At 53.0% G+C, this 25,890-nt stretch overlaps 1 protein-coding gene and 1 pseudogene across 2 annotated transcripts; one reads left to right on the top strand and one right to left on the bottom strand.

Annotated features, from left to right (window-relative positions):
* Positions 1–5,421: 5,421 nt before the first annotated feature.
* LOC148819256 (neutral alpha-glucosidase AB-like) lies at positions 5,422–12,580 on the bottom strand. The gene is made up of 5 exons (XM_088936081.1): positions 12,534–12,580; positions 8,883–8,993; positions 8,606–8,714; positions 8,277–8,404; positions 5,422–8,006 (listed from the first exon to the last, which is right to left on the bottom strand). The coding sequence occupies exons 1-5, from the start codon at positions 12,551–12,553 to the stop codon at positions 7,856–7,858; spliced, it is 519 nt and encodes a 172-aa protein (XP_088792207.1). The 5' UTR covers positions 12,554–12,580; the 3' UTR covers positions 5,422–7,855.
* Positions 12,581–14,626: 2,046 nt separating this feature from the next.
* On the top strand, positions 14,627–25,781 carry LOC148819255 (rab5 GDP/GTP exchange factor-like; annotated as a pseudogene). The gene is made up of 9 exons (XR_016094327.1): positions 14,627–15,253; positions 16,719–16,883; positions 18,808–18,947; positions 19,228–19,379; positions 19,683–19,752; positions 20,291–20,426; positions 20,888–20,982; positions 21,919–22,174; positions 22,825–25,781. The product of XR_016094327.1 is annotated as a rab5 GDP/GTP exchange factor-like (transcript).
* Positions 25,782–25,890: the final 109 nt, after the last annotated feature.

The following is a 25,890-nucleotide window of genomic DNA, read 5'->3' as shown; positions in this document are numbered from 1 at the left end:
CGCCCGGCGCCCACACACCCCCGAGAACCCCCACACACCGCCCAACGCCCACAAACCCCACAGCCCCCAAAACCCCCACACACCGCCCAACGCCCACACCCCACAGCCCCCAAAACCCCCACACACCGCCCAACGCCCACAAACACCACAGCCCCCGAGAACCCCCACACACCGCCCAATGCCCACACACCCCCCAGAACCCCCACACACCGCCCAACGACCAAAAACCCCACAGCAACCAAAACCCACACACACCCCCCAAAACCCCCACAACCCCGAGAACCCCACACACCGCCCAACACCCACAAACCCCACAGCCCCCAAAACCCCCACACACCGCCCAACGCATACAACCCCACAGCCCCCAAAACCCCAACACACCGCCCAACGCCCACACACCCCACAGCCCCCAAAACCCCCACACACCCCACAAAACCCCCACACACCGCCCAACGCCCACACCCCACTGCCCCCAAAACCCCCACACACCGCCCAACGCCCACACACCCCCAAGAACCCCCACACACCGCCCAACGCCCACACACCCCACAGCCCCAAAAACCCCCACAAACCACCCAACGCCCACAAACCCCACAGCCCCCAAAACCCCCACACACCACCCAACCCCCACACATCCCCGAGAACCCCCACACACCGCCAAGCTCCCACAAACCCCACAGCCCCCAAAACCCCCACACACCGCCCAACGCCCACACACCCCCCAGAACCCCCACACACCGCCCAACGCCCACACACCCCCGAGAACCCCCACACACCGCCCAACGCCCACACACCCCCCAGAACCCCCACACACCGCCCAACGCAAACACACCCCCGAGAACCCCCACACACCGCCAAGCGCCCACAAACCCCACAGCCCCCAAAACCCCCACACACCGCCCAACGCCCACACACCCCCCAGAACCCCCACACACCACCCAACGCCCGCACACCCCCCAGGACCCCCACACACCGCCCAACGCCCACAAACCCCACAGTCCCCAAAACCGCCCAACGCCCACACACCCCCCAGAACCCCCACACACCGCCCAGCGCCCACACACCCCCGAGAACCCCCACACACCGCCCAACGCCCACAAACCCCACAGCCCCCAAAACCCCCACACACCGCCCAACGCACACACACCCCCGAGAACCCTCATACACCGCCCAACGCCCACAAACCCCACAGCCCCCAGAACCCCCACACACCGCCCAAATCCCACACATCCCCGAGAACCCCCACACACCGCCCAACACCCACAAACCCCACAGCCCCCAAAACCCCCACACACCGCCCAACGCCCACACACCCCCCAGAACCCCCACACACCGCCCAACGCCCACACACCCCCGAGAACCCCCACACACCGCCAAGCGCCCACAGACCCCCGAGAACCCCCACACACCGCCCAACGCCCACAAACCCCACAGCCCCCAAGACCCCCACACACCGCCCAACGCCCACAAACCCCACAGTCCCCAAAACCGCCCAATGCCCACACACCCCCCAGAACCCCCACACACCCCCCAATGCCCACAAACCCCCAGAACCCCCACATACCGCCCAACGCCCACACACCCCCAGAACCCCCACATACCGCCCAACGCCCACACACCCCCGAGATCCCCCACACACCGCCCAACGCCCACACAACCCCGAGAACCCCCACACACCGCCCAACGCCCACACACCCCCCAGAACCCCCACACACCGCCCAACGCCCACACACCCCCAAGAACCCCCACACACCCCACAGCCCCCAGAACCCCCACACACCGCCCAACGGCCACAGCCCCCAGAACCCCCACACACCGCCCAACGCCCACAGCCCCCAGAACCCCCACACACCGCCCAAACGCCCACACACCCCCGAGAACCCCCACACAACGCCCAACACCCACAAACCCCACAGCCCCCAAAACCCTGACACACCGCCCAATGCCCACAATCCCCCAGAACCCCCACACACTGCCCAACGCCCACAGCCCCCAGAGCCCCCACACACCGCCCAACGCCCACACACCCACCACACACCCCCACAGCCCCATCCGCACACACCCCATTCTGGTAAGACCCGGCCCGGGCTTGACTGCTGTGGAACTGGAGCCCAGTAGGCCCCGGCGCTGCTCAGAATCTGGTAAAGGAATTTCTTCACGATCGATCAGGAAGAGAGAATCCAACCACATCATTGCAGCACTGAGGCAAAGACAGAGGTGCCAGCCCCCTGCACAGCGCCAGACCAGAGCCCACACCCGTCGGGCCAGACCAAGCCAAGACCCGCCGGGTCAGACCACAGCCCACACCCGCCGGGCCAGACCACAGCCCACACCCACCGGGCCAGACCGGAGCCCAAACCCGCCGGGCCAGACCACAGTCCGAACCCACCGGGGCAGACCACAGCCCAGACCCGCCGGGCAGACCAGAGCCCAGACCCGCCGGGCCAGACCACAGTCCAAACCAGCCGTGAAAAACCACAGCCTGAAACCGTCCCACCAGGCCAGACCACAGACAGGACCCGCCGGGCCGGGCCAGACCAGAGCCCCATCCGCACACCCCAACTCCCACACACACAACACCACACACCGCCCAACTCCGACACACCCCCCCGAACCCACACACACCCCCCAATGCCCACAAACCCACAGAACCCCCACATACCGCCCAACGCCCACACACCCCCAGAACCCCCACATACCGCCCAAACGCCCACACACCCCCCAGAACCCCCACACACCGCCCAACGCCCACACACCCACCAGAACCCCCACACACCGCCCAACGCCCACACACCCCCCAGAAACCCCACACACCGCCCAACGCCCACACACCCCCAGAACCCCCACAAACCGCCCAACGCTCACAGCCCCCAGAACCCCCACGTACCGCCCAACGCCCACACACCCCCGAGAACCTCCACACACCGCCAAGCGCCCACAGACCCCTGAGAACCCCCACACACCGCCCAACGCCCACAAACCCCACAGCCCCCAAGACCCCCACACACCGCCCAACGCCCACAAACCCCACAGTCAACAAAACCGCCCAACGCCCACACACCCCCCAGATCCCCCACACACCGCCCAGCGCCCACACACCCCCGAGAACCCCCACACACCCCCCAACGCCCACAAACACCCAGAACCCCCACATACCCGCCCAACGCCCACACACCCCCGAGATCCCCCACACACCGCCCAATGCCCACACACCCCCCTGAACCCCCACACACCCCACAGCCCCCACACACCGCCAATGCCCACACACCCCACAGCCCCCACAAACCCATCACACACCCCCAAAGCCCACAAGCCCCCTCAAACCCATCCGCACACACCCTCACTGCCACACAGCCAACGCACCTCCCACGCCCAGCCACCACTGCGTCACACAGCTGCCGGCACACCTCGCCCTGCCCGGCCACCACTGTGTCACACCCCGCAGCTGCCAGCGCACCTCACTGTGCCCGGCCACAACTGCGTCACACCTCGCCAGGCCCGGCCACCACTGCGTCACACCCCGCAGCTGCCAGCGCACCTCACCGTGCCCGGCCACAACTGCGTCACACCTCGCCAGGCCCGGCCACCACTGCGTCACACCCTGCAGCTGCCGGCGCACCTCACTGCGCCCGGCCACCACTGCGTCACACCCTGCAGCTGCCGGCGCACCTCACCGTGCCCGGTCACAACTGCGTCACACCCTGCAGCTGCCAGCGCACCTCACCGCGCCCGGCCACCACTGCGTCACACCTCGCCAGGCCCGGCCACCACAGCGTCACACCTCGCAGCTGCTGGCGCACCTCACCGTGCCCGGCCACAACTGCGTCACACCCTGCAGCTGCCGGCGCACCTCACCGTGCCCGGCCACAACTGCGTCACACCTCGCCAGGCCCAGCCACCACTGCGTCACACCCTGCAGCTGCCGGCGCACCTCACCGTGCCCGGCCACAACTGCGTCACACCCTGCAGCTGCCAGCGCACCTCACCGTGCCCGGCCACAACTGCGTCACACCCTGCAGCTGCCGGCGCACCTCACCGCGCCCGGCCACCACTGCGTCACACCCTGCAGCTGCCGGCGCACCTCACCGTGCCCGGCCACAACTGCGTCACACCTCGCCAGGCCCGGCCACCACTGCGTCACACCCTGCAGCTGCCGGCGCACCTCACCGTGCCCGGCCACAACTGCGTCACACCCTGCAGCTGCCAGCGCACCTCACCATGCCCGGCCACAACTGCGTCACACCTCGCCAGGCCCGGCCACCACTGCGTCACACCTCACAGCTGCCGGCGCACCTCACCGTGCCCGGTCACAACTGTGTCACTCCCTGCAGCTGCCAGCGCACCTCACCGTGCCCGGCCACAACTGCGTCACACCTCGCCAGGCCTGGCCACCACTGCGTCATAACCCCACAGCCCCCAGAACCCCCACACACTGCCCAACGCTAACACATCGCATAGAACCCCCACACACCGCAAAAGCCCACACACCCCAGAACCCCCACACAAGGCCCAACACCCCCACAGCCCCCAGAACCACCACACACCGCCCAACGCCCACAGCCCCCAGAACCCCCACACACCGCCCAACGCCCACAGCCCCCAGAACCCCCACACACCGCCCCAATGCCCACACACACCACAGCCCCGAGAACCCTCACACACCGCCCAACGCCCACACATACCACAGCCCCCAGAACCCCCACACACCACCCAACACCCACACTCCCCAGAACCCCCACACACCGCCCAATGCCCACACATACCACAGCCCCCAGAACCCCCACACATCGCCCAACGCCCACAGCCCCCAGAACCCCCACACACCGCCCCAATGCCCACACACACCACAGCCCCGAGAACCCTCACACACCACCCAACGCCCACACATACCACAGCCCCCAGAACCCCCACACACCACCCAACGCCCACACTCCCCAGGACCCCCACACACCGCCCAATGCCCACACATACCACAGCCCCCAGAACCCCCACACACCGCCCAACGCCCACACCCCACAGCCCCCAGAACCCCCACACACCGCCCAACGCTCACAGCACCCAGAATCCCCACACACCGCCCAACGCCAACACACCCCCCAGAACCCCCACACACCGCCCAACGCCCACACCCCACAGCCCCCAGAACCCCCACACACCGCCCAACGCTCACAGCACCCAGAACCCCCACACACCGCCCAACGCCAACACACCCCCCAGAACCCCCACACACCGCCCATCGCCCACACACTCCCCAGAACCCCCACACACTGCCCAACGCCCACAGCACCCAGGAGCCCCACACACCGCCCAACACCCACACACCCACCACACACCCCCACAGCCCCATCCGCACACACCCCATTCTGGTAAGACCCGGCCTGGACTCGACTGCTGTGGAACTAGAGCCCAGTAGGCCCCGGCGCTGCTCAGAAGGAATTTCTTCACGATTGATCAGGAAGAGAGAATCCAACTACATCATTGCAGCACTGAGGCAAAGACCGCAGTCCGAACCCGCCGGGCCGGACCGCAGTCCGAACCCGCCGGGCCGGTCCGCAGTCCGAATTCACCGGGCCAGACCGGAGCCTGAACCCGCCGGACCAGACCGCAGTCTGAACCCGCCGGGCCGGTCCGCAGTCTGAATTCGCCGGGCCAGACCGGAGCCTGAACCCGCCGGGCCGGACCGCAGTCCGAACCCGCCGGGCCGGTCCGCAGTCCGAATTCGCCGGGCCAGACCGGAGCCTGAACCCGCCGGACCAGACCGCAGTCTGAACCCGCCGGGCCGGTCCGCAGTCTGAATTCGCCGGGCCAGACCGGAGCCTGAACCCGCCGGGCCGGACCGCAGTCCAAACCCGCCGGGCCGGTCCGCAGTCCGAATTCGCCGGGCCAGACCGGAGCCTGAACCCGCCGGACCGGACCGTAGTCCGAATCCGCCGGGCCGGTCCGCAGTCCGAATTCGCCGGGCCAGACCGGAGCCTGAACCCGCCGGACCAGACCGCAGTCTGAACCCGCCGGGCCGGTCCGCAGTCTGAATTCGCCGGGCCGGACCGGAGCCTGAACCCGCCGGGCCGGACCGCAGTCCGAACCCGCCGGGCCGGTCCGCAGTCCGAATTCGCCGGGCCAGACCGGAGCCTGAACCCGCCGGACCAGACCGCAGTCTGAACCCGCCGGGCCGGTCCGCAGTCTGAATTCGCCGGGCCAGACCGGAGCCTGAACCCGCCGGACCGGACCGCAGTCCAAACCCGCCGGGCCGGACCGTAGTCCGAACCCGCCGGGCCGGTCCGCAGTCCGAATCCGCCGGGCCAGACCGGAGCCTGAACCCGCCGGGCCGGACCGAAGTCCGAACCCGCCGGGCCAGACCGGAGCCTGAACCCGCCGGGCCGGACCGCAGTCCGAACCCGCCGGACCGGACCGCAGTCCGAACCCGCCGGGCCAGACCGCAGTCTGAACCCGCCGGGCCGGTCCGCAATCCGAATCCGCCGGGCCAGACCGGAGCCTGAACCCGCCGGGCCGGACCGCAGTCCGAACCCGCCGGGCCAGACCGCAGTCCGAACCCACCGAACCGGACCGCAGTCCGAACCCGCCGGGCCAGACCGCAGTCTGAACCCGCCGGGCCGGACCGCAGTCCGAACCCGCCGGACCGGACCGCAGTCCGAACCCGCCGGGCCAGACCGCAGTCTGAACCCGCCGGGCCGGTCCGCAATCCGAATCCGCCGGGCCAGACCGGAGCCTGAACCCGCCGGGCCGGACCGCAGTCCGAACCCGCCGGGCCAGACCGCAGTCCGAACCCACCGAACCGGACCGCAGTCCGAACCCGCCGGGCCAGACCGGAGCCTGAACCCGCCGGGCCGGACCGCAGTCCGAACCCGCCGGACCGGACCGCAGTCTGAACCCGCCGGGCCGGTCCGCAGTCCGAATCCGCCGGGCCAGACCGGAGCCTGAACCCGCTGGGCCGGACCGCAGTCCGAACCCGCCGGGCCAGACCGCAGTCTGAACCCGCCGGGCCGGACCGCAGTCCGAACCCACCGAACCGGACCGCAGTCCGAACCCGCCGGGCCAGACCGCAGTCTGAACCCGCCGGGCCGGACCGCAGTCCGAACCCACCGAACCCACCGAACCGGACCGCAGTCCGAACCCGCCGGGCCAGACCGCAGTCCGAACCCGCCGGGCCGGACCGCAGTCCGAACCCGCCGGGCCGGACCGCAGTCCGAATCCGCCGGGCCGGACCGGAGCCGAACCCGCCGGACCGGACCGCAGTCCGAACCCGCCGGGCCGGCCCGCAGTCCGAACCCACCGGGCCGGACCGCAGCCAAGACCCACTAGGCCAGACCACAACCAGAGTCCTCCGGGCCAGACCAGAGTTAAGACTCGCCGATCCAGACCAGAGCCTGAACCCGCCGGGCCCCACAGTCCCATCCGCACACACCCCCACAGCCCCATCCGCACACACCCCCACAGCCCCATCCGCACACACCCCCACAGCCCCACAGCCCCATCTGCACACCCCCCCACCCCAGGGCTCCTGCCGGCGGTGTTGGAGACGATGTCCACACAGGTCTGGGCCACGTTGAGCCAGAACAGGCCGAGAGTGCGGCGGGCACTGTCACTGTGGGTCTTGAAGGTCTCCCACATTCCTGACTGGTCCTCCTCCTTCTCCTGCTGCTGCTTCGTGGGGGGGGGAGGGGGGCAAGCGTTATCGAGGCGTCACTGACTGAGGAGCCCCAGAGCACCGGAACCTGGGACGCACAATCCCAGGATCCAGCAGGATCCGGACCAATCGAGTTTAAAGGATGCTGATCATGTTTCTATCACTTCTAGCTTTCTAATTCGGCTTTTCTGTATCCCTCAGAAATTAAACTCAAACGTAAAATATATTGCTTTTGTTTACTGCCTCGTTAAACAACAATCGAGCACGTGCTGCTCCAGTGCATTGTGGGATACTTGCCTTCTCTCCCACCTGTGCTCCGCCGTCCTGGGTCTCCGCTCCCTCCTCCTCCTTCTTCGTGTCACTGTAGCAACGAGATTCGGGGGGGGTGAGTGGTGTGAACGAGCGCTATGTACAAAGGGGGCGCCCCCTACGGGGCGGGTGGTTTCCTACAGGGAGGTGGTTTCCACAGCAACAGACAAGAGGCTTCACAGGAGGGAAAGCAGGGCAGCCAAACAGAACAGATACCCCCCCACCCTCTCGCCGTCCCGGGTCAGAGGTGCTGGCGAGTCCCACATGCAAGAAGGGACGTGAGGATCCGAACTGGGGTCCTGCCTGCGCGGGTCTTACTCACGGGTAAGCAGGTGGGTCACAGATCAGAACATCAGGAACCTCCATCTGGGGCCTCAGTGGCTTCAGCTCGTTGATCTTGATCCGGGTCATGTTGCCCTGTAGCCTGTACAGTTCCGGCAGCAGCTTCACCTGGGAGACACAGCATGGGTCAACCGCAGCAACCTCCGTCCACAACACTGACCTGGTCACCTGCCTCACCGGTCAGTTCCTCCTCAGTGACCTCTGCCCACTCGACACTGACCAGGTCACCCGCCCAGTGACCTCTGCCCCCCCCGGCACTGACACTGACCAGCTCAGCCCCGGCACTGGCTGGGGTGACCTGCTCCTCACCTTGTTGTTCTCGTTGAGCAGTTGCAGGGAGAGTCTGGAATCGCTGAGCTGCTGGGTGTCCAGTAGGGCTCTGTAGAGGGACTGGCCAGGCTGGACAGCCCACTGGCACCTGGGACAGAGGGACAGCGTGAGCACAGGCGCACGTACATGCACATGCACACACCAGAGAGTCTCACTGGGTGGTCGCAGAGACGACACTGGGGCTCTTTCTGCTGACCAGCTCAGACTGGTGTGAGGATCTCAGCAGAGGCAGGAGAATGGACGAGTTCACACTCACTTGCAGAAGGAGCTCTGCTTGCAGGTCTTGAAGTTAGTGCGATGCACAGCCTGTACCAGCTGGAGCCAGAGGGCTGAGAGAGTCAGTCCTGCCAGACAGAAACGCAGTATCCTGCAATAAAGGGAGAGAGACAGGGGACTGACCACACGGTCCCAGAGCCACACAGAGAGAGAGAGACAGGGGACTGACCCCACAGTCCCAGAGGCAACACTGATTGGACCCATCGGTCATGCTAATAAAGCACCTTGAACTGACGGGCGAATGCAGAAACACAGAGAGGAGATTGCTCCATATTTTAATCTATGTAAGATGACCAGGGGAAGGGTCATCCAGGACAGGTATCTACTCGACGTAGACCTGACCAAGATGGCCGCTAAGAGAAACCAGCTGACCCGCAGATGGAAAGGGCTCAGTCCGAAAAACAACAAGACACAGGTGTGTCTCATCAGGAAACAAAATATATATGCCCTGGAAACAGTGAACCAGTGCAGAAGCCAGTAGGTGAATTTGGTTAGTGTTGGTACAGATTTAAGCATAATGGATTTATGGAAGAAATAAAGGATTACAGTTTACGGTTTGTGATTTGGATATGGCGCGGATTTGTGGAACCTTACGGACTTTGGAACTCGGACTGAATAAGGATTGAGAGAACGGATTGTGGACTGGCTTGGAAGACGGAGGAACTGGAGAAATGGAGAAAAACTCCACGAAAATTAAAGAAGAGAGTGTAGTGTGAGTACTTTTGTCTCTATTATATAATCCTTTCCCCCGGAGGCACCACATCTGGGATTAAAGCACAGCGCAGCTGGAGGCTCGGCCCTGCGTGTCCCCGGGAGACGGGTGCTGTGCTGTGCGCTTATTTTCAGCAGCCATATCACCCTGCAATTCACAGCTGGCAGCCCACTGAAGCTCAGCAGGTGTGAGCCTGGTCAGTACCAGGATGGGAGACCTCCTGGGAAAAACTAAGGTTGCTGCTGGAAATGGTGTTAGTGGGGCCAGCAGGGGGCGCTCACCCTGTGGTCCACGTGGGTCCTAATCCCCCACTAGCGATGGGAACACTATACTGTAAACAGGCACCGTTCTTCGGCTGAGACGTAAAACCGAGGTCCTGACTTGGTCCTGACACCACAGCTGATGTGTGGTGAGCGTTCTGGTGCACGGTGGCTGATGTCGCATCGTCAAGTTCAAGTTTGTCATTATACTCATATACAGGTACAGTGGTGTGAAAAAGTGTTTTCCCCCTTCCCGATTTCTTATTTTTTTGCATGTTTGTCACACTGAAATGTTTCAGATCATCTAACAAATTGAAATATTAGACAAAGAGAACACAAGTAAACACAAAATGCAGTTTTTAAATGAAGGTTTTTATTATTAAGGGAAAAAAAAATCCAAACCTACATGGCCCTGTGTGAAAAAGTGATTGCCCCCTAAACCTAATAACTGGTTGGGCCACCCTTAACAGCAACAACTGCAATCAAGCGTTCGCGATAACTGGCAATGAGTCTTTTACAGCGCTGTGGAGGAATTTTGGCCCACTCATCTTTGCAGAATTGTTGTAATTCAGCCACATTGGAGGGTTTTCGAGCCTTAACCGCTTTTTTAAGGTCATGCCACAACATCTCAATCGGATTCAGGTCAGGACTTTGACTAGGGCACTCCAAAGTCTTCATTTTGTTTTTCTTAAGCCATTCAGAGGTGGACTTGCTGGTGTGTTTTGGATCATTGTCCTGCTGCAGAACCCAAGTGCGCTTCAGCTTGAGGTCACGAACAGATGGCCGGACATTCTCCTTCAGGATTTTTTGGTAGACAGCAGAATTCATGGTTCCATTTACCACAGCAAGTCTTCCAGGTCCTGAATCAGCAAAACAGCCCCAGACCATCACACTACCACCACCATATTTTACTGTTGGTATGATGTTCCTTTTCTGAAATGCTGTGTTACTTTTACGCCAGATGTAATGGGACACACACCTTCCAAAAAGTTCAACTTTTGTCTCGTCAGTCCACAGAGTATTTTCCCCAAAAGTCTTGGGGATCATCAAGATGTTTTCTGGCAAAACTGAGACGAGCCTTTATGTTCTTTTTGCTCAGCAGTGGTTTTCGTCTTGGAACTCTGCCATGCAGGCCATTTTTGCCCAGTCTCTTTCTTATGGTGGAGTCGTGAACACTGACCTTAACTGAGGCAAGTGAAGCCTGCAGTTCTTTGGATGTTGTTGTGGGGTTTTTTGTGACCTCTTGGATGAGTCGTCGCTGCGCTCTTGGGGTAATTTTGGTCGGCCGGCCACTCCTGGGAAGGTTCACCACTGTTCCATGTTTTCGCCATTTGTGGATAATGGCTCTCACTGTGGTTCACTGGAGTCCCAAAGCTTTAGAAATGGCTTTATAACCTTTTCCAGACTGATAAATCTCAATTACTGTTTCTCATTTGTTCCTGAATTTGTTTGGATCGCAGCATGATGTCTAGCTTTTGAGGATCTTTTGGTCTACTTCACTTTGTCAGGCAGGTCCTATTTAAGTGATTTCTTGATTGAGAACAGGTGTGGCAGTAATCAGGCCTGGGTGTGGCTAGAGAAATTGAACTCAGCTTTCCAAAGAGGTGATAAACCACAGTTGATTTATGTTTTAACAGGGGGGGCAATCACTTTTTCACACAGGGCCATGTAGGTTTGGATTTTTTTTCCCTTAATAATAAAAACCTTCATGTAAAAACTGCATTTTGTGTTTACTTGTGTTCTCTTTGTCTAATATTTCAATTTGTTTGATGATCTGAAACATTTCAGTGTGACAAACATGCAAAAAAATAAGAAATCAGGAAGGGGGCAAACACTTTTTCACACCACTGTATATGGTATAACAAAATGCTATTTAGCTAGCTCTCGGACAATAAGTAGTACAAAAAAACAATTCAATTGTTTAACATAAGAAAGACAGGGACAACAGGCAGTGTGCAAAACAACAAAGGTAACAGGTTATGTGCAAGAACATGCATTAACGGAATGAAATTATGGGGAGTGAGCTTTTGACATGTATGGTAGAGGTAGATTTTCAATGTGTGTTTAAGTTTTTGGTAAGAAAGAAGGTACTGTGAGGTTCAGATCATAGGTGAGAGTGAGAGAGGCTGGGAGTTTAATAGTTCGATAGTGCGGGGGTAAAAACTGTCTCCGAGTCTGGTAGTCCGGGCCCGAATGGTCCGGTATCATCCAGGTGGGGCTGCACATTGGGGGTGGTGGAGGGGAGTCCCTATTACCTGTAAAGTGCTTTAAGTGGAGTGTCCAGAAAAGCGCTATAGAAGTGTAAGCAATTATTATTTTCAGAGCCGGGAAGCCCGCCGAGACCCCGGGCTGCGTGATGCAACCAGGCCCAACCCGACCTCCCCCTCGCCGGCTGGCGTCGCATAACACTGGCCGGGCCAGCGAAACTAAACCCCTGATCTGCGGCCTAACCGCCTCCTCCATCCCCCCAGACCCGGCGCCCAGGAGCCCCTCCACCCGGCACCGCCGGCTCGGGGAACCCGCAGACCTTGGAGGACAGAGAGCAGCACCGCCAGCTTCCCTGCACACTCCGTGGTCGGACAGACCCCCAGCCGCCGCAGCCTCGTCTAATCCAGCACAGGAGGCAGGTAAACGAGCCGCCGGCGCCGCTACACCGTACCTCATAGAGTAAGTCGCCATCTTGATTCAAACCTGAGCTTTGCTCTCCCGATTCCTTTTCTGTATTCCGGCTTCTCGCGAGGTTACGTCAGCCTCCCCTGATTGGCCGGCTCGCAGCCTCGGCTCATGAATATGCATGAGCAAGGCTGAGGGAGGGGGGCGCACATGGCGGGACGCGATAGGTGGTTACGCGTACAGGTGTTTGTGTTCAAGACGGATCTCTGTCTTTACTGTTGCAAGAGCGAAGCTGCCTCAGGGCGCAGGGTGGCAGTGTAGGACGTGCCGAGGAAGTGGCGTAATTCTCGCTTGTTTTTTAGTTTCACTGCGTTAAAACTTCACTATGTAGGTTGTTGATTTGTAGATTCCAAGTGCGCAGCAGTCCGATCCAGGCCAGGTGTTCCCTGCGGCAGGGGACTGTGGTCCAGTGTACTGACCCCCCTGGACACCTCAGGGCAGTGTGACCCCCAGCACTGACCCCGCTGGACACCATCTGTTAACACCTGAAGAAGGCTCCACGGTCGAAACGTAGGTTTATTCCATGCTGGGGAAAAAAGAAAGAAAACAATTACTTGTTCCTTTGCAGCCTACGCATGCTGACGCAGCTACCCACCTGAACTACCATTTGTTTGTCTGCCTTACCACAATAAGCCCCAAAACTGAGATAATCCAGCGCTGTTTGAGCACCAATGCTGACATGTGACACATCAATTTTACTTTTTTTTTGGTTACATCTGACTTATTATGTATTAAACTGCTGAGTGCTTCACATTTGTTCATTAAAGTGAACCCAGTTTTTAATGCCATGGCTTTAACATCACAATTTTCTGAGCAACACAGAAACCCTACAGATTCAGTATCTCTGTCATTCTGTGTCATACCTACACAAAGTTAAGCTGCTCAGTGCAAGCATCGCACTCCACCTTTGTTTTTTTTGGCTGTTGGGTGATTTAGATGCATAACGGTTTCTGCCTTTTCAAAACAGTGCCAGTCATCCACTCTGTGTCTAAGAACTGTTTTTTTATTGTACGCTTACTCCCTGTCACAGCTATGGTTTTGGTCGCAATACTATGATCTTCAGTGTCAGCATTACTTTGGATGGGATCACGGTTGTTGTTGACACTTTTCCCTGCCCATCACTGCACGGTCCCAGTCTGGGAACAGCAAGTGGTCTTATAAACCCCAGCAGCTTTAGCAGAGACACTTATCTGAGAAAACCATGGTGATGTACTAAATTAGCTGAGGATCTGTAGAGTAGATCTGAAATATTTTTGAAGAGGCACACATTTTTGTTTGGCTGGGAGGGGAGTGAGACTGCTCCCTGCCCATCGCTGCACAGTCCCAGTCTGGGAATAGGAGGTGCTCTATAAACCCCAGCAGTTTTGACAGAGACACCTAGCTGCCAAAAACAAGGTGATTTACTATTAGCTGAGGGTCTGTGCAATAGATTCCATCCACCTGTGGAGAGGCACAAATTTTCCCCATCCAATTCTGCACTGCAGTTTTTCTAGAGGTGATCCACCCAGACCAAAAATATTAATAAAGACTTAAAAGGGAATGAAGAAGGGTGATTTGCTATTGGCTGACTGTCTTAACATTGTATGTCTCACCACTTTTGGTGGTGCAAAAAAAGTTTTTGTCCCTGGTTATAGTTTAAAAAAACGATTGAATTTAAATATAATAATTTGATTTAATAACACATTTCAGATACAGCTCCTTTAAAAGCTTGCATCTTAAAACCCTTTTCACTGAACAGAAAAAAAAAACATTTCTAGGAAAAATATAGCGATGACAATTTTTACAGTAGTATAAATGGAAGAAAGGTGCTGTAAAATTCATAAAAAATGAATCATCTTAGATTTGTCAAACGTGGAGATTAGTGGAGGCGATTTAAAATGAAAAAAGGACCCTCTCAAATTTTAGCTGAATGTTCAAGGAATTACAGTTAACCATGAAGAAATAACAAAGCAGGTGTTTCAGCTGCTTGTCACTTCGCTTAATGTTGCTATACTCCTCATATGCTACTGTGGCAGCTGAAAGTCTTCTACTTTGATTGAAATTCGGCTATTTGCATACACTTCCGGATCATTCGTGACGCTTAGTGTAGCATTTCCGGGTTACGGACGAAGCACCAAGAGACAGAAGAGGGTGAATCGTACTTTATCTCGAACTTGATTTATCTGTCAGCTTCGTTCATACACCGGTGTTGCAGTAAAGTGTAGGCACTGCTGCCGTCCAGCCCGATGAGTTGCCCTTCAACCCTCTTTTTGCTGTGTTTGGGACAGTGGGGTGGGAAATCGGATCTGACAGCCTCTGTAAACATCAAGACATCACGCACCGGCATTTGCGGAAACTCCGGGAAACAAGCAAAAGTTGTCTGGGCTGATAGCAGTAAAACGCCGGAAAAAAAGACGACATGCATCTAGCAAAAAAAAAACTCCAAGAAAAAACAGGCTGTTTTTCTCTTTAATTTGCATTTGAGATCCGGGGGAGAAAATGTCTGGGTTTGATCGATTTTATTTTCTAAGTTATTAAAAATGATTGTACAACAACAGGGCATCACTCACTTTCGGTGCCTAGGGCGGCGGATATAAAGCCTATTTGAAAACTAGTTAAATATGGAAAACTTAAATAAAGATAACTAGTCTAGTATATAACTCGTCTCCTACAACGAGATCGCATACGGGCGGCGATTGGTGTAATCTTAGCTTCAGCTTTGTGCAGGTAATTTACAACGAAAATATATTTTTTGAAGAGTATTTTATATCTTCGATTTTCGAACTTTTAGGAATTTTCGTTGAAGTAACGATTATACGCGTTGCTGTCTTTGTTCGTTGATGACTTTTATTGCATTAAGAAAATTGCATTGCTGACACGTTTCCAGAGTGCTGCCACTATCCAGAGATGAAACCCTTATCAACACTGATGTGCGGAGGAAAGGCGTTCAGAGATCAGTGCGGGCAGCTTTCCTTCACTGATTTATGAAAAATATGACGCAGCAGGTTAATTTGTGAAATTCAAAGTACTTGTAAGAGAGTGACGTTCATCTTTAACCTGCTAGAATCTGGTGATTAAACGAATCCGGGATTTATTGGCAAGTAGGCCTACACCAAGGTGGAGTTTGAGTCGCTTTAGTTTTTTTTTTCTAAAACTCATCGCTTTTCCTGTAATAAATATTTTTTCATAATTTTTTTTATTAAACTTATAAAGAATTTACAAATACAAGTACAACCAGAGGATCAAAAACAGGTACAATAGAAAAAAACCCAAACAGAAAAAAAAACATTCAACCGCCAGAGGTAATGAAGTAAATTGTGTGATCAAATTGTATTTTTTACATATATCATATGTTTTCCTTGCTTTATTATTTCTCAAATTTTGTATAGAATTTAAATAGTGTTTCAGCTCCACCTCAAAAGTACTAAAAAGGGGATTATTAGACCATTTTGATTTATGGATGTGAAATGACTAATAAATTGACTATAAATAAATGCTCTTTTTCCAAATTTTCTATTAAACAGTACAATAAAATATCAAAATCCTTAAATCTAAAAAACACCTTTAACTGCCTGCAAACAAAACTCTGGAAGTCCGTCCAAAACAACTTCACAAACACACACCTTACAAATAAGTGCACAAAAGATTCCCTTTCAGCCCGACAAAAAACACACAGATCATCCTGCTCAGGTTTAAATTTAGAGAGCACTAATTTAACTGAATAAAACTTATGAACAATTTTAAACGATATCTCTAACTTTATTTGTAATACCTATCAAATAAATATCCCAATATCTATCAGGAGTTGTCCAAACTAACTTCCAGTTTATATTTTGAAATATTGCATTCCAAAAAGATAAACCAGAAGGGATAAGATGGGGTTTACAAAGATTCCTTATATGAGTATTGTTACATTTCTTGTCCTCTCTTCCTGTAAATCTGAGGCATCTAGCGAGCAAGGCATGACTTCAGGCTGTCCCGTGACGCAGGAATGCTCTAGGTATTGCCCTACTTATAGTACACTGTACGCTCAACATTTAAGCTTCCCATGTGTTACTTAACCCATAACCTGGTGTTTTTGTTCTGGATTTTAGTTTTGATTCAATTCAGTTTATTTATCTGAGGACAAAGCTTGCCACTTGTGAAACTACAGTTCGCTGTGACATTAACAAGCCGTGACCCCTGTTTCCAGGCCAGGAGGAATGTGGGCGGAACCCAGGGGAATTCACGTGGACCAGTCGGAGCTGCTGTGCAAAGATGGCTGTGGTTACTATGGCAACCCCGCGTGGCAGGGCTGCTGCTCCAAGTGCTGGCGAGAGAGGTCTCGCAGGGCGCAGGCCTGCAGGCAGCACAGCAGGTAGGGCCCACGGCGGACCGCACTGCCTGAGTACACGTCCCGGGGCCGTGTCCCCGAGCCCTGCCTTTAATAACTGCGTCGCACGACTCAAAAAGAGTCGTTTTCAGGAAGCTTTCAGTGGTGTATCACCGTCCTTCTTGCATGTTTCTGTGTTCTTGTGAAAACATTCTAAAGCTCGTGATCAAAAAAAATGCTGCTTTTCTTCAGCTGTGATGCTGTTGACCACCTGCAGCTGCTCCCAAATTCTTGGCACAATATGTGCACACGATGTGGACTAACTGAATTGTGCAGATGGTATTTGGTGGGATCTGTTCATTCTTCAGGGCTTGGCGATTGTTTTGAATGTACAAATGTTGGTTAAATACCGAGCTTAAGTGTTTCCTATGGAATTGCATCTCACATTCACTTAAAAAAAAAAGAAAAATAGGTCAATCGCAGTGAACTTGTAGATTTGTTACAGAGCTGCGTACTAAGTTGAGTATTACTGGTATGGTACAGTCTCGGCACCATCCCCAGCTGCACACTCAAGTGCAGCAAAAAAACCTGTGGAACAAGGTTGGAGACCAGCTGATCCCGTTCTTAGTACAGCATGAAGAAATAGAGAATAGTTGAATTATTCAGTCCAGTGAACTATTACGTGGGTCATCGTTAAGATATATTTATTACGGCCTCTCCCATATATAGCTGGACGGTCTTGGATATTTGATATTATCCCTGCTCCCCTCTAGGTTTTTAGTAAAGAAATGTACGCGTTTGTACGCTGAAATCCTCCAGATGAGAGCATGCAGCTACCTTTGCAATTTTTTATCAGTTTCATGGAGCCATGAAACCAGTACAGCAGCTCTGGGTTTAAATGTGATCATGTACTTTGCCACACTGGCTTACATTTTCATTTCTAAATGATATGGAAACACCTAAGGCACAGGAGAGAACACAGGGATATTTTTTTTGCGATAAGCTACATTTATGTGTAAGCAGTTCTTACTTGTCCTCTCCTAATTTTCCACCTGTGTTGACCCTACTTATCCCCAGAACAAGATTTTTGTGTTGACCTTTTCAAGTGTTTTTCAAGCACGTCTGTTAGCTTGTATATATCTTGAATGTACGTTTGGACGGCAGGGTGGTGCAGTGGTCAGCGTTGCTGCCTCGCAGAGCTGGGGCCCTGGGTTCGATTCAAGGAGAGTTTCTTTGTGGAGTTTGCCCTGCCTGCGTTCTTGTGGGTTTCCTCCAGCTGCTCCGGTTTCCTCCCACAGTCCAAAGACCTGCTGCTAGGACAAGCTGCTAGGCTTCTGGGAAAACGGGCCCTGGTGTGAGTGCGTGTTTGTGTCTGTGTGGTGGACTGGCGACCTGACTTGCATTTGTTGCTTGACAGGATAGGCTCCGGCTCCCCCTCAACCCTGTATTGGAGAAAGATGACATAATTCTGTATCCCTCCAGTGCCGTGTTCTTATAAGGAGTGTATTTATCTCTTGTGCATTAGAGAGATTGGGGTTCACGTGTGCACTAATTGATTGTGTGTACATGTGAGCTTCAGTGCGCAGCCTGTGTACATTTGAAGAAAGCATGTGCTTTTGGTACAAGGTGACAAGTGAAAAGAGACCATTGGGCTCATCATTTGTTTGGTTGCTAGTACAGCATTGAACATCATCTCATTCAACCCTTTTTTAAAAGATCCCAGGGAATCTGTTTCATGTATATGGCTAGGTTCTCTGTTCCAAATACCTTCCACCCTTTTTTCTTGTTCTCCGATACTTATTTTGCTGGTTTGGTTTGCCCTGAATTAGTTTCCTGCCTAGATCTTGCCAGTACTTTACAGGATGCGCTCGTTGCTTTCTGACTTCCCGTGGCCGGTGTGCCCTGGGGTGTGTAGATCTTCGCTCTGCGATGGCTAAGCGTGTGTGGGGTTGCTGTTTTGTGTCCACAGCCCTAGCCCCGGTGTGGAAGGGGGCTCAGCCATCACCTTCTCCAAGTTCGAGGAGAAGAAGAGCACAGAAAAGGGGCGACGAGTCAACACCATGAAGAGGCTTTTCTGGGGCCCTTCTTCCTCTCCGAAGAAACCCAACGGTGAGATGGTCCTCTACATAGCTCAAAACACAAAGGCGTCATTTTCTCAAAATGAGCCACAGGCTTTTAAATTCACCCATCACCTGACTAGTAAACTAAGGACAGTGTTTGTTTCACAGATTTCCTGTGAAATCTAGTTTGGCTCTGAAGTGAGTGTCAGTTGTGCTGTTCTGTTTTTATCAATGGGCGGCTCTCTGAGCCTGGGCTTTACCAGTCAAGCTCCTTCATCCCCTTGCAGGGTTTTTGGTTTTACTAATATCTGTCTCCTCTCTGTCCCCAGAGTCCACAGAGAGCCAGTCTGCTGCCCTAAAGGCGTTTCAGAGCCTCCAGCCTGGAGACTTTACTAATTTCCTCAAGCTGCTGTGCAAGCCGTTCTCCCAGAGCCTGTAGTCGCGCTGCACGGCCTTTGTCAACACCATGGAGGCCTACCATGTAATAGCCCCTCTCACCGACTACCTGTCTCTGTCCACGTCTCTGCCAGTCTCCCATCTGTATTTCTGCTCCCAGACTGCCTGTCACTCACAGCCTGTCTCCTGCCACCTCTCACCCTCCCCACTCTCTCCTTCCTCCTCTAGCCCACTGTGCCCCAGGTCTGCTAACGCTTTGTCCAGTGCCCTCTCACACTGCTTCTCTGAGAAGGTGAGGCAGCAGACCTCTTTCTAGTGTCACTGAGATGAAGAGCTTAGAACCTGGAAGAACTTGGCATTGGCTGATCCCCCGTCTGTCTCTTTGTAGGATCTGCTGGTACAGAAACAGTGGGATCTGGTGCAGGATTTTTATCAGAGTATCGCCGGACACTTCAGCAGTGAGTAAAAAGCAGTTGGAGGTGTATAATACAATTTTGTATGAACTTGTGTATCTTATGGTTGGCCCCCATTATTTAACTAAAGAACAACTGAATGGTCTCATGTGCTGTGTGTCTGACGGGACTGAATGGCCTTATGTATAAACTGTCTTGTTTGGTTGATTGTCAGTAGCGTAGTGACACAAGGGCCAGATTTTGCAGCAAATTGGGCTGGATGTGTTGGATCCAGACCTTTGCTGAAACAGTTTGTTACACAGTTTTCGGTACAGTTGAGATCTGGGATTTGTTCTGGTCAAGAAAGGGATAGAAGTCTTTTTCGTGCTGTTCTAGTCTGCCGTGTTGCCTGTACCCATAGAGAGAGACTGACCGATTGAACCCAAAGGTTCTGTGGAGCACAGAACCGATACGTGTGAGAGGAATGCCTGTTGCACGCCTGAAAGAGCGCTTGGCTGTGGCTTGGTTGTGCACATGCAGTGAGCTGGAGGAAGGGTGTGGGATTCCCTCGGGCTCGAGCTGCTGCCCCCCCTCTGTCCTGCAGGCCTCTCCGAGGAGCAGACGGTGCAGATGATGGAGCACATTGAAAAGCTGATCATGACGCGTCTGCACAAGTGGGTGTTCTGCCACGACAGCTCTGACGATGAGCAGAAAGACCTGGCCCTGCAGAGGAGGATCCGGTGAGACTCGGACCACAGACCTGGAAGCCCGCTGAGTACAGCTCAGTAACAGTCATCCTTTTATAGGCTGTTGTTCATAACAGATGCTGAAAATCCCAGAATACATCACCAAGCGGACAGCTAATCCTCTGGAGGAAATTTACACAAATAGGCTGAAATTATTCCTTAAAGTCAAAATCTCATTCAGGCTTACAGGGTGTAGGAAGGCAAGATATCATTCCTTAAGCCATGTGGGTTAAAACAAAATTTGTATCTCAGATTGCATACCTGCTAAACCACTGAAGGTTAGGCCCAGAGTCCAGAAAATCACCACATGAGTTTTTCTAATGAAGTGGACTATAATTGGACAGAGGTCTTTCCTTCTGTATTAGGTTTAGGAATGTCTGAAGCAGCCTTTTACTATTACATCTACACTGCCTAACTAGTTACTAAGCTGATCTTTGCCACTGCTATTTCCACAGATCTCTCAGCTGGGTGACCCCTCAGATGCTTCATGTTCCCATTAAAGAGGAGAGGTTAGAGGTCAACAGTGACGCCCTCCTGCCTGCCATCACAGGTGAGTTTTTTTTTAAGAAGGTAACTTTTAATTTCTCACTGATTAATAACAGAATATGGCTCTGTTGTTGTGCACTGAAATGTATGTAGATGCTATGCCTTATGCTGTTCTGTCCTCACCATCTCCGTTCGATATCTTAGGCTTTTTTAATTATTTTGTTCAGCTGGTACGTTCCATTGTGCTATTTTGAATTTATTTTTACAGAACAACAGGGTAAAGTGCACACAAAACCAGACAGCTTTGTATAATAGTCTTTGATAGACGACCACTTGAAGGCCTGCACATTCATGGAACCCAGTGACCCCAGTGGCTCTCTACCAGTGTCAGACAGGATCAGGGCATCATGTCTGGCCAGGCCACTGAGCATGACTTTTCATTGAGCACATAAGCGATCTGTGCTCAAGAGTTCTGATTAAACTCACTTCCTGGAACGCCTTCAAATGTATCTATGCCTTGAATGTGTAATAGTCCTGAACACCAGGATCACCTGTCTTGTCAACACTTTGAGTAGCTGTCACTGTCCTACATGGGGCTGTAGCTAGTTAGCCACTCTTATACTCTACCAATGGTCAGCATTGCTGCGTCACAATGCTGGGGCCCTGGGTTCAATTACAGGCCTGGGGTGCTGTCTGTGTGGAGTGCCTGCCCATGCTCTCTTAGGTTTCCTCTGGGTGCTCCAGTTTCCTTCCACAGTCCAAAGACATACTGGCAGGTTAACGGGCTTCTGGGAATGCTGGCCCAGTTGTGAGTATGTGCGTGTCCGGTCCAGGCTGTATCTTGCCCTGTGCCTGTTCCTTGCTGGAATAGACTCCAGCTCCTCCTGTGACTCGGAATTGGAAGCAGCGATTAGAACATTAGTGGATGAAGAGAGATTCTGAAACTTCCCGAACCCCAGTGGCCGTACGATGAAGGCATTTCGCCCCCTGCTCTCGGCAGCGATAATCGAGATGGACGCCCGGCGAGCGCCGCAGGACAAGCTGGCCTGCGTCTCCAAGTGCAACCAGAGTGTCTTCCGGGTGCTGGCCTCCAGAAGCTCGGAGCCGGCGAGCGCCGACGACTTCTGTCCGGCATGATCCTGGTGGTGCTGAAGGCCAGCCCGCCCCGGCTGCACTCCAACACGCAGTACATCACCCGCTTCGGCCTGCCGCACAGCCTCATGGCCGGGGCGTCCGGCTACTATTTCACCAACCTGGTGAGTCCAGCTGCGGGACCGCGGGCCTCTGCGGCCCAGAGCTTCCCCAGAGCGTCCCCAGACTGGCGCACTCCCGCGACGACCTTCAGGAATCTCTTTTGAACGGGGCGTGGCGTGGCTCTGAGGGTCTGTATGGGTGGGGCTTCACTGGTGACGATGACGATGATGAACAGCTGAGTTTCTTTTACACCGAGCAGGGCTGATGCAAATAAGCCCCGGTTACTTAATCAAGTATTCACACAGACCGCCTTAGTTATGCCTTTTAGTTGAATTGATTGAACTAGGGGGGACTTTTACACACAGGGACACTAGAAGTTGGATGACTGTTCCTGAAATTAATGAAACAAGTACCAAATGTTGGTGTTATTTGTTCACTCAGACTGTCTGTATACATCATTAGGACCCACATGAAGCACTGTCAATATTCCATAGGAAGAAAATGCAGGAAGGGGTGAATGCTTTTCACGAGACTGTATATGCAAGAAGAAACTAAAAATTAATGAACCACATGTGTACTGTAAGCAAGTCCTGTAAAAATTAACCATTTGACGTTCCTTTTATCATCTTGTGTATCATATGTCTATGTCGCGTCCTGTCTGTTCACCCAGAAACTGTTTAAAACTGAAGCCAGGTCTCTGCTCTCCCGGCAGTGCTGCGCTGTGGCCTTCATCGAGAAGCTGGACGGCCCGGCCCTGAACCTGAGCGCTGAGGAGTTCGAGGGGTACATGCAGGGCAAGCGCGCGGCCCCGCGGGACGCGGAGACGGATTGCGAGGGGCTTCGGAGGGCCAGGAAGAACCGGCAGCTCCTGGCGGAGGTGGCGAGCCGGCAGGAGCAGCTGGCGGAGGGGGCGCAGGCCCTGCAGGCAGACCTGGCGCGGTGGGTGCAGGCAGTGCAGACGCAGGTGGAGGAAATCCAGGCCAAGGTCCCCCTGAACTTCACATGCACAGAGCCCCCGAGTCAGAGCTAGCTTCAGGGGCGTGGCCTGCCTGGGCGTCTGGATGTTCGCTTCTGAAACTTCAACCCCAGGTATTACTTTTGGTAAAATGGGTTTACAAATTACTGGGCTGAAGTTCAAGGCTTTGGTGTTTGAGACCTTATTGTAACAGTTCTGTGGAAAACAGGAAACCAAGTAACACGGTTTGATTTCTGGCTTCTGTCTCGAAGTGTTAGGTTTTGGCGACCAGCCCTTCAGCTGGGACTTTTGCAAACACCAGTGTTTTATCTTCAGTCCATTGCCAAGAACACAGCTATACCAGGGTGCAGGGTAACTCAATAGGTTTTCCTCGTGAAGGGCCAGCGCAGGGGGATGCTTCTTGGATCGGGCAGGCACTCTGAAGCAGGCCTGAGGGGTCCTGCTACACTAGGGTAGCACTGTTCAGTAAACTCAGAGAGGTCTCATTGACAAATTTGTTTTCTCAGAGGCTGCATTTACTGCACGTTGAACATGTTTTAGTTAGGAAAGTGTCAGCTGTGAGGTACCAGTAGTTCATTCTACAGTTGTACCTGCCTGCTTGCTTTCTCTGTGACACACCAATAAAGATGAGTATTTTGTTTCCTACTTAGTTATGAATATTTAAGCGCTGGAAGTCTTAAACAATACTTAAGAGTGGTTACTACTCAGGTACCTACATCTTTGCACCTTTTTTCCTTTTTCTCTGAATTATCGTCAGTTGAATCCTACGTGATCTTAGCCACATATTTATTGTTTTTGTTTGTCGACTGTGAAGCACAGGAGTCTTTTGGCTGCTTAACCTAAACCGGCCTTTAAATAATCAGAATTGCTTCATTCCCAGGGCAGAGGGGAAGTAAAACATGCTCTGGGGAAAAAAAGGGTTTGCTTTGTAAACCCAGGTAATTGTACTGGTGCGACGATTCTAGATCTTTTGGAGTTATAGAGACAAGGGGAGTGGGTGTAGAAAAAAACCCTCTTTCAACAGCAGTCTGATACGTGTAGTGAAGTGCCATATTTATACAACGCAGAGCTTTAACCTGAGTTTGAAGTGCAGTATTCAAGAACTGTTATTTGATTGTAACCAAAAATAACCAATGCTTCCCTCTTGTGGTGGAATGCAAGTATTACAGCACTCAAGTAAAACTAAGAGACAGGTCTGTAATTTAAGGAACAGGTCATCAATTCTGCTAGTCTCATTTCAGCAGCCTCTTTCTTGTACTTTTTAAAATGAATCAGGGTGCTCAATAGAAGAACATGTCTAAATTATTTTGTTTGTAGTGGAGTAGAGAAAGTTTGACATTTCTGATTTTTTTTGTCTTTCCTCAAGCGCCTTTGCGTATAAATAATGAAGTCGGGACCTTCCACCTCGGTGCCTTTTCTTATGAAGCTGGTATTGGTATTAGACTGTGATGTCCTGTTAAAGTCTGTCTCTGAGTGTAAGCTCTGTGTTATTGGTGTTCCTTAACTTTATCCCACGTATGTACTCAAGTTATGTAACTTAACAGGCCCGACCGTGGGTGGGAAAATGATTATTTTATAACAATTTGGTAAGCGATCAGAGGACAATCGCCTACCCCACCTATGGGTCCCAGACTCCAGGGCCTCAAGAGCCTCTGGAATAAATGTAATGTTCTCGTGAAAACAGCCACTATCTCAACCCAAATTCATGACGATAGAGTGCTTGGCAGCACTGCCTGAAAACATAACTTCAGGCAGCTGGGACTCTAGCAACTATGAAATCTAGAAAGGAAAGCAGTGCATCACAACCCTTGTAACCATAGTGGTACAAGAACAAATAACTATTAACCAACTACTTGTATTTTGGAACAAGTTACAGTGTAAGCATACTAGTGCTTTCTGAATTAATCTCCAGCTGCCGCAGGCTGCTGTGTGCAGTTTCAGCAGGGCTAAAAAATGAGGAGGTATACGGAAGATACTCGTGCAACTTTCTGGGGGAGTGGGGGGTGGGTGAAGTGGGTTCACAATGATTGTGTTCAGTAAACAAAGCCACTAGCACAAGTCCTTGTGTTGTGTACAAGCAGTCTGCGTAGTGCTTGTGATGTTTACTGGTGACATGAAGTTTTGAATAAAGCACATGAAGAACCGATATGAATGTGTATTAACAATAAATTCTTATTCTCTCGTGCCGTGTCTTTTGGAATTGTCACCCTATACTTTAAAATGCTTGCATCAAATAATAGAAATACCTGTGCCTCTGAACTTTTTTTCATGCACATTTGAACTGTTTCACCATATTTATTTTATGTTGTTAAATGTTTTTTTGTTGTCATCCCTTTAATAATCATTCTAAATTGAGTTATGTTCTCAACTTCAGTACATTCCATGTCTGGAACATGTTTGCACATGGATAGAAGCTCCTTTCTGTTCCTTCTACAGTAGTTTTCCATGTGCATTTCATATCCAGAAACAGAATTACTGAAAATGTAAAGACTACCTTGCGCAGGACACATGCCCTCTGCTTTTGTTTTCAGAGCTGTAATTAAGATTTGTAAGATGCATAATCACTTGTAAAACAGAAACAGGTTCCTGCCAACCCTGAAGCTGTCTAAAATACCTCTGGTGCTCTGGCAGTCACCTTTCCTTTCTCATAAAAACTAAAGCCTATTTTTATCCAATAAAATGTCTTCTCAGAATGTACAGAGTTGTCTTTTTAAGGAAAATCATAAAACAATGAACATATTTAATTTTTAAAAGTGAAGCCAGGTGAGCTGTTATACTGAAACACTAAGAAATCACACATGA

Source organism: Atractosteus spatula, chromosome 17, assembly GCF_055471065.1.
Source record: "Atractosteus spatula isolate fAtrSpa1 chromosome 17, fAtrSpa1.hap1, whole genome shotgun sequence".
NCBI lineage: Eukaryota > Metazoa > Chordata > Actinopteri > Semionotiformes > Lepisosteidae > Atractosteus > Atractosteus spatula.
Note: the sequence above shows the minus strand (reverse complement) of the source record. Positions and strands in the feature narration are given on the sequence as shown.

Excerpts from the sequence above, each read along its gene's own strand:
- LOC148819256 (XM_088936081.1), bottom strand. The coding sequence starts at position 12,553 with ATGGCGACTTACTCTATGAG. Across the intron at positions 8,994-12,533 it reads ATGGCGACTTACTCTATGAG|GATACTGCGTTTCTGTCTGG; the intron begins GTACGGTGTAGC and ends CCTTTATTGCAG. Across the intron at positions 8,007-8,276 it reads TGTGACCCACCTGCTTACCC|TGACACGAAGAAGGAGGAGG; the intron begins GTGAGTAAGACC and ends TCGTTGCTACAG.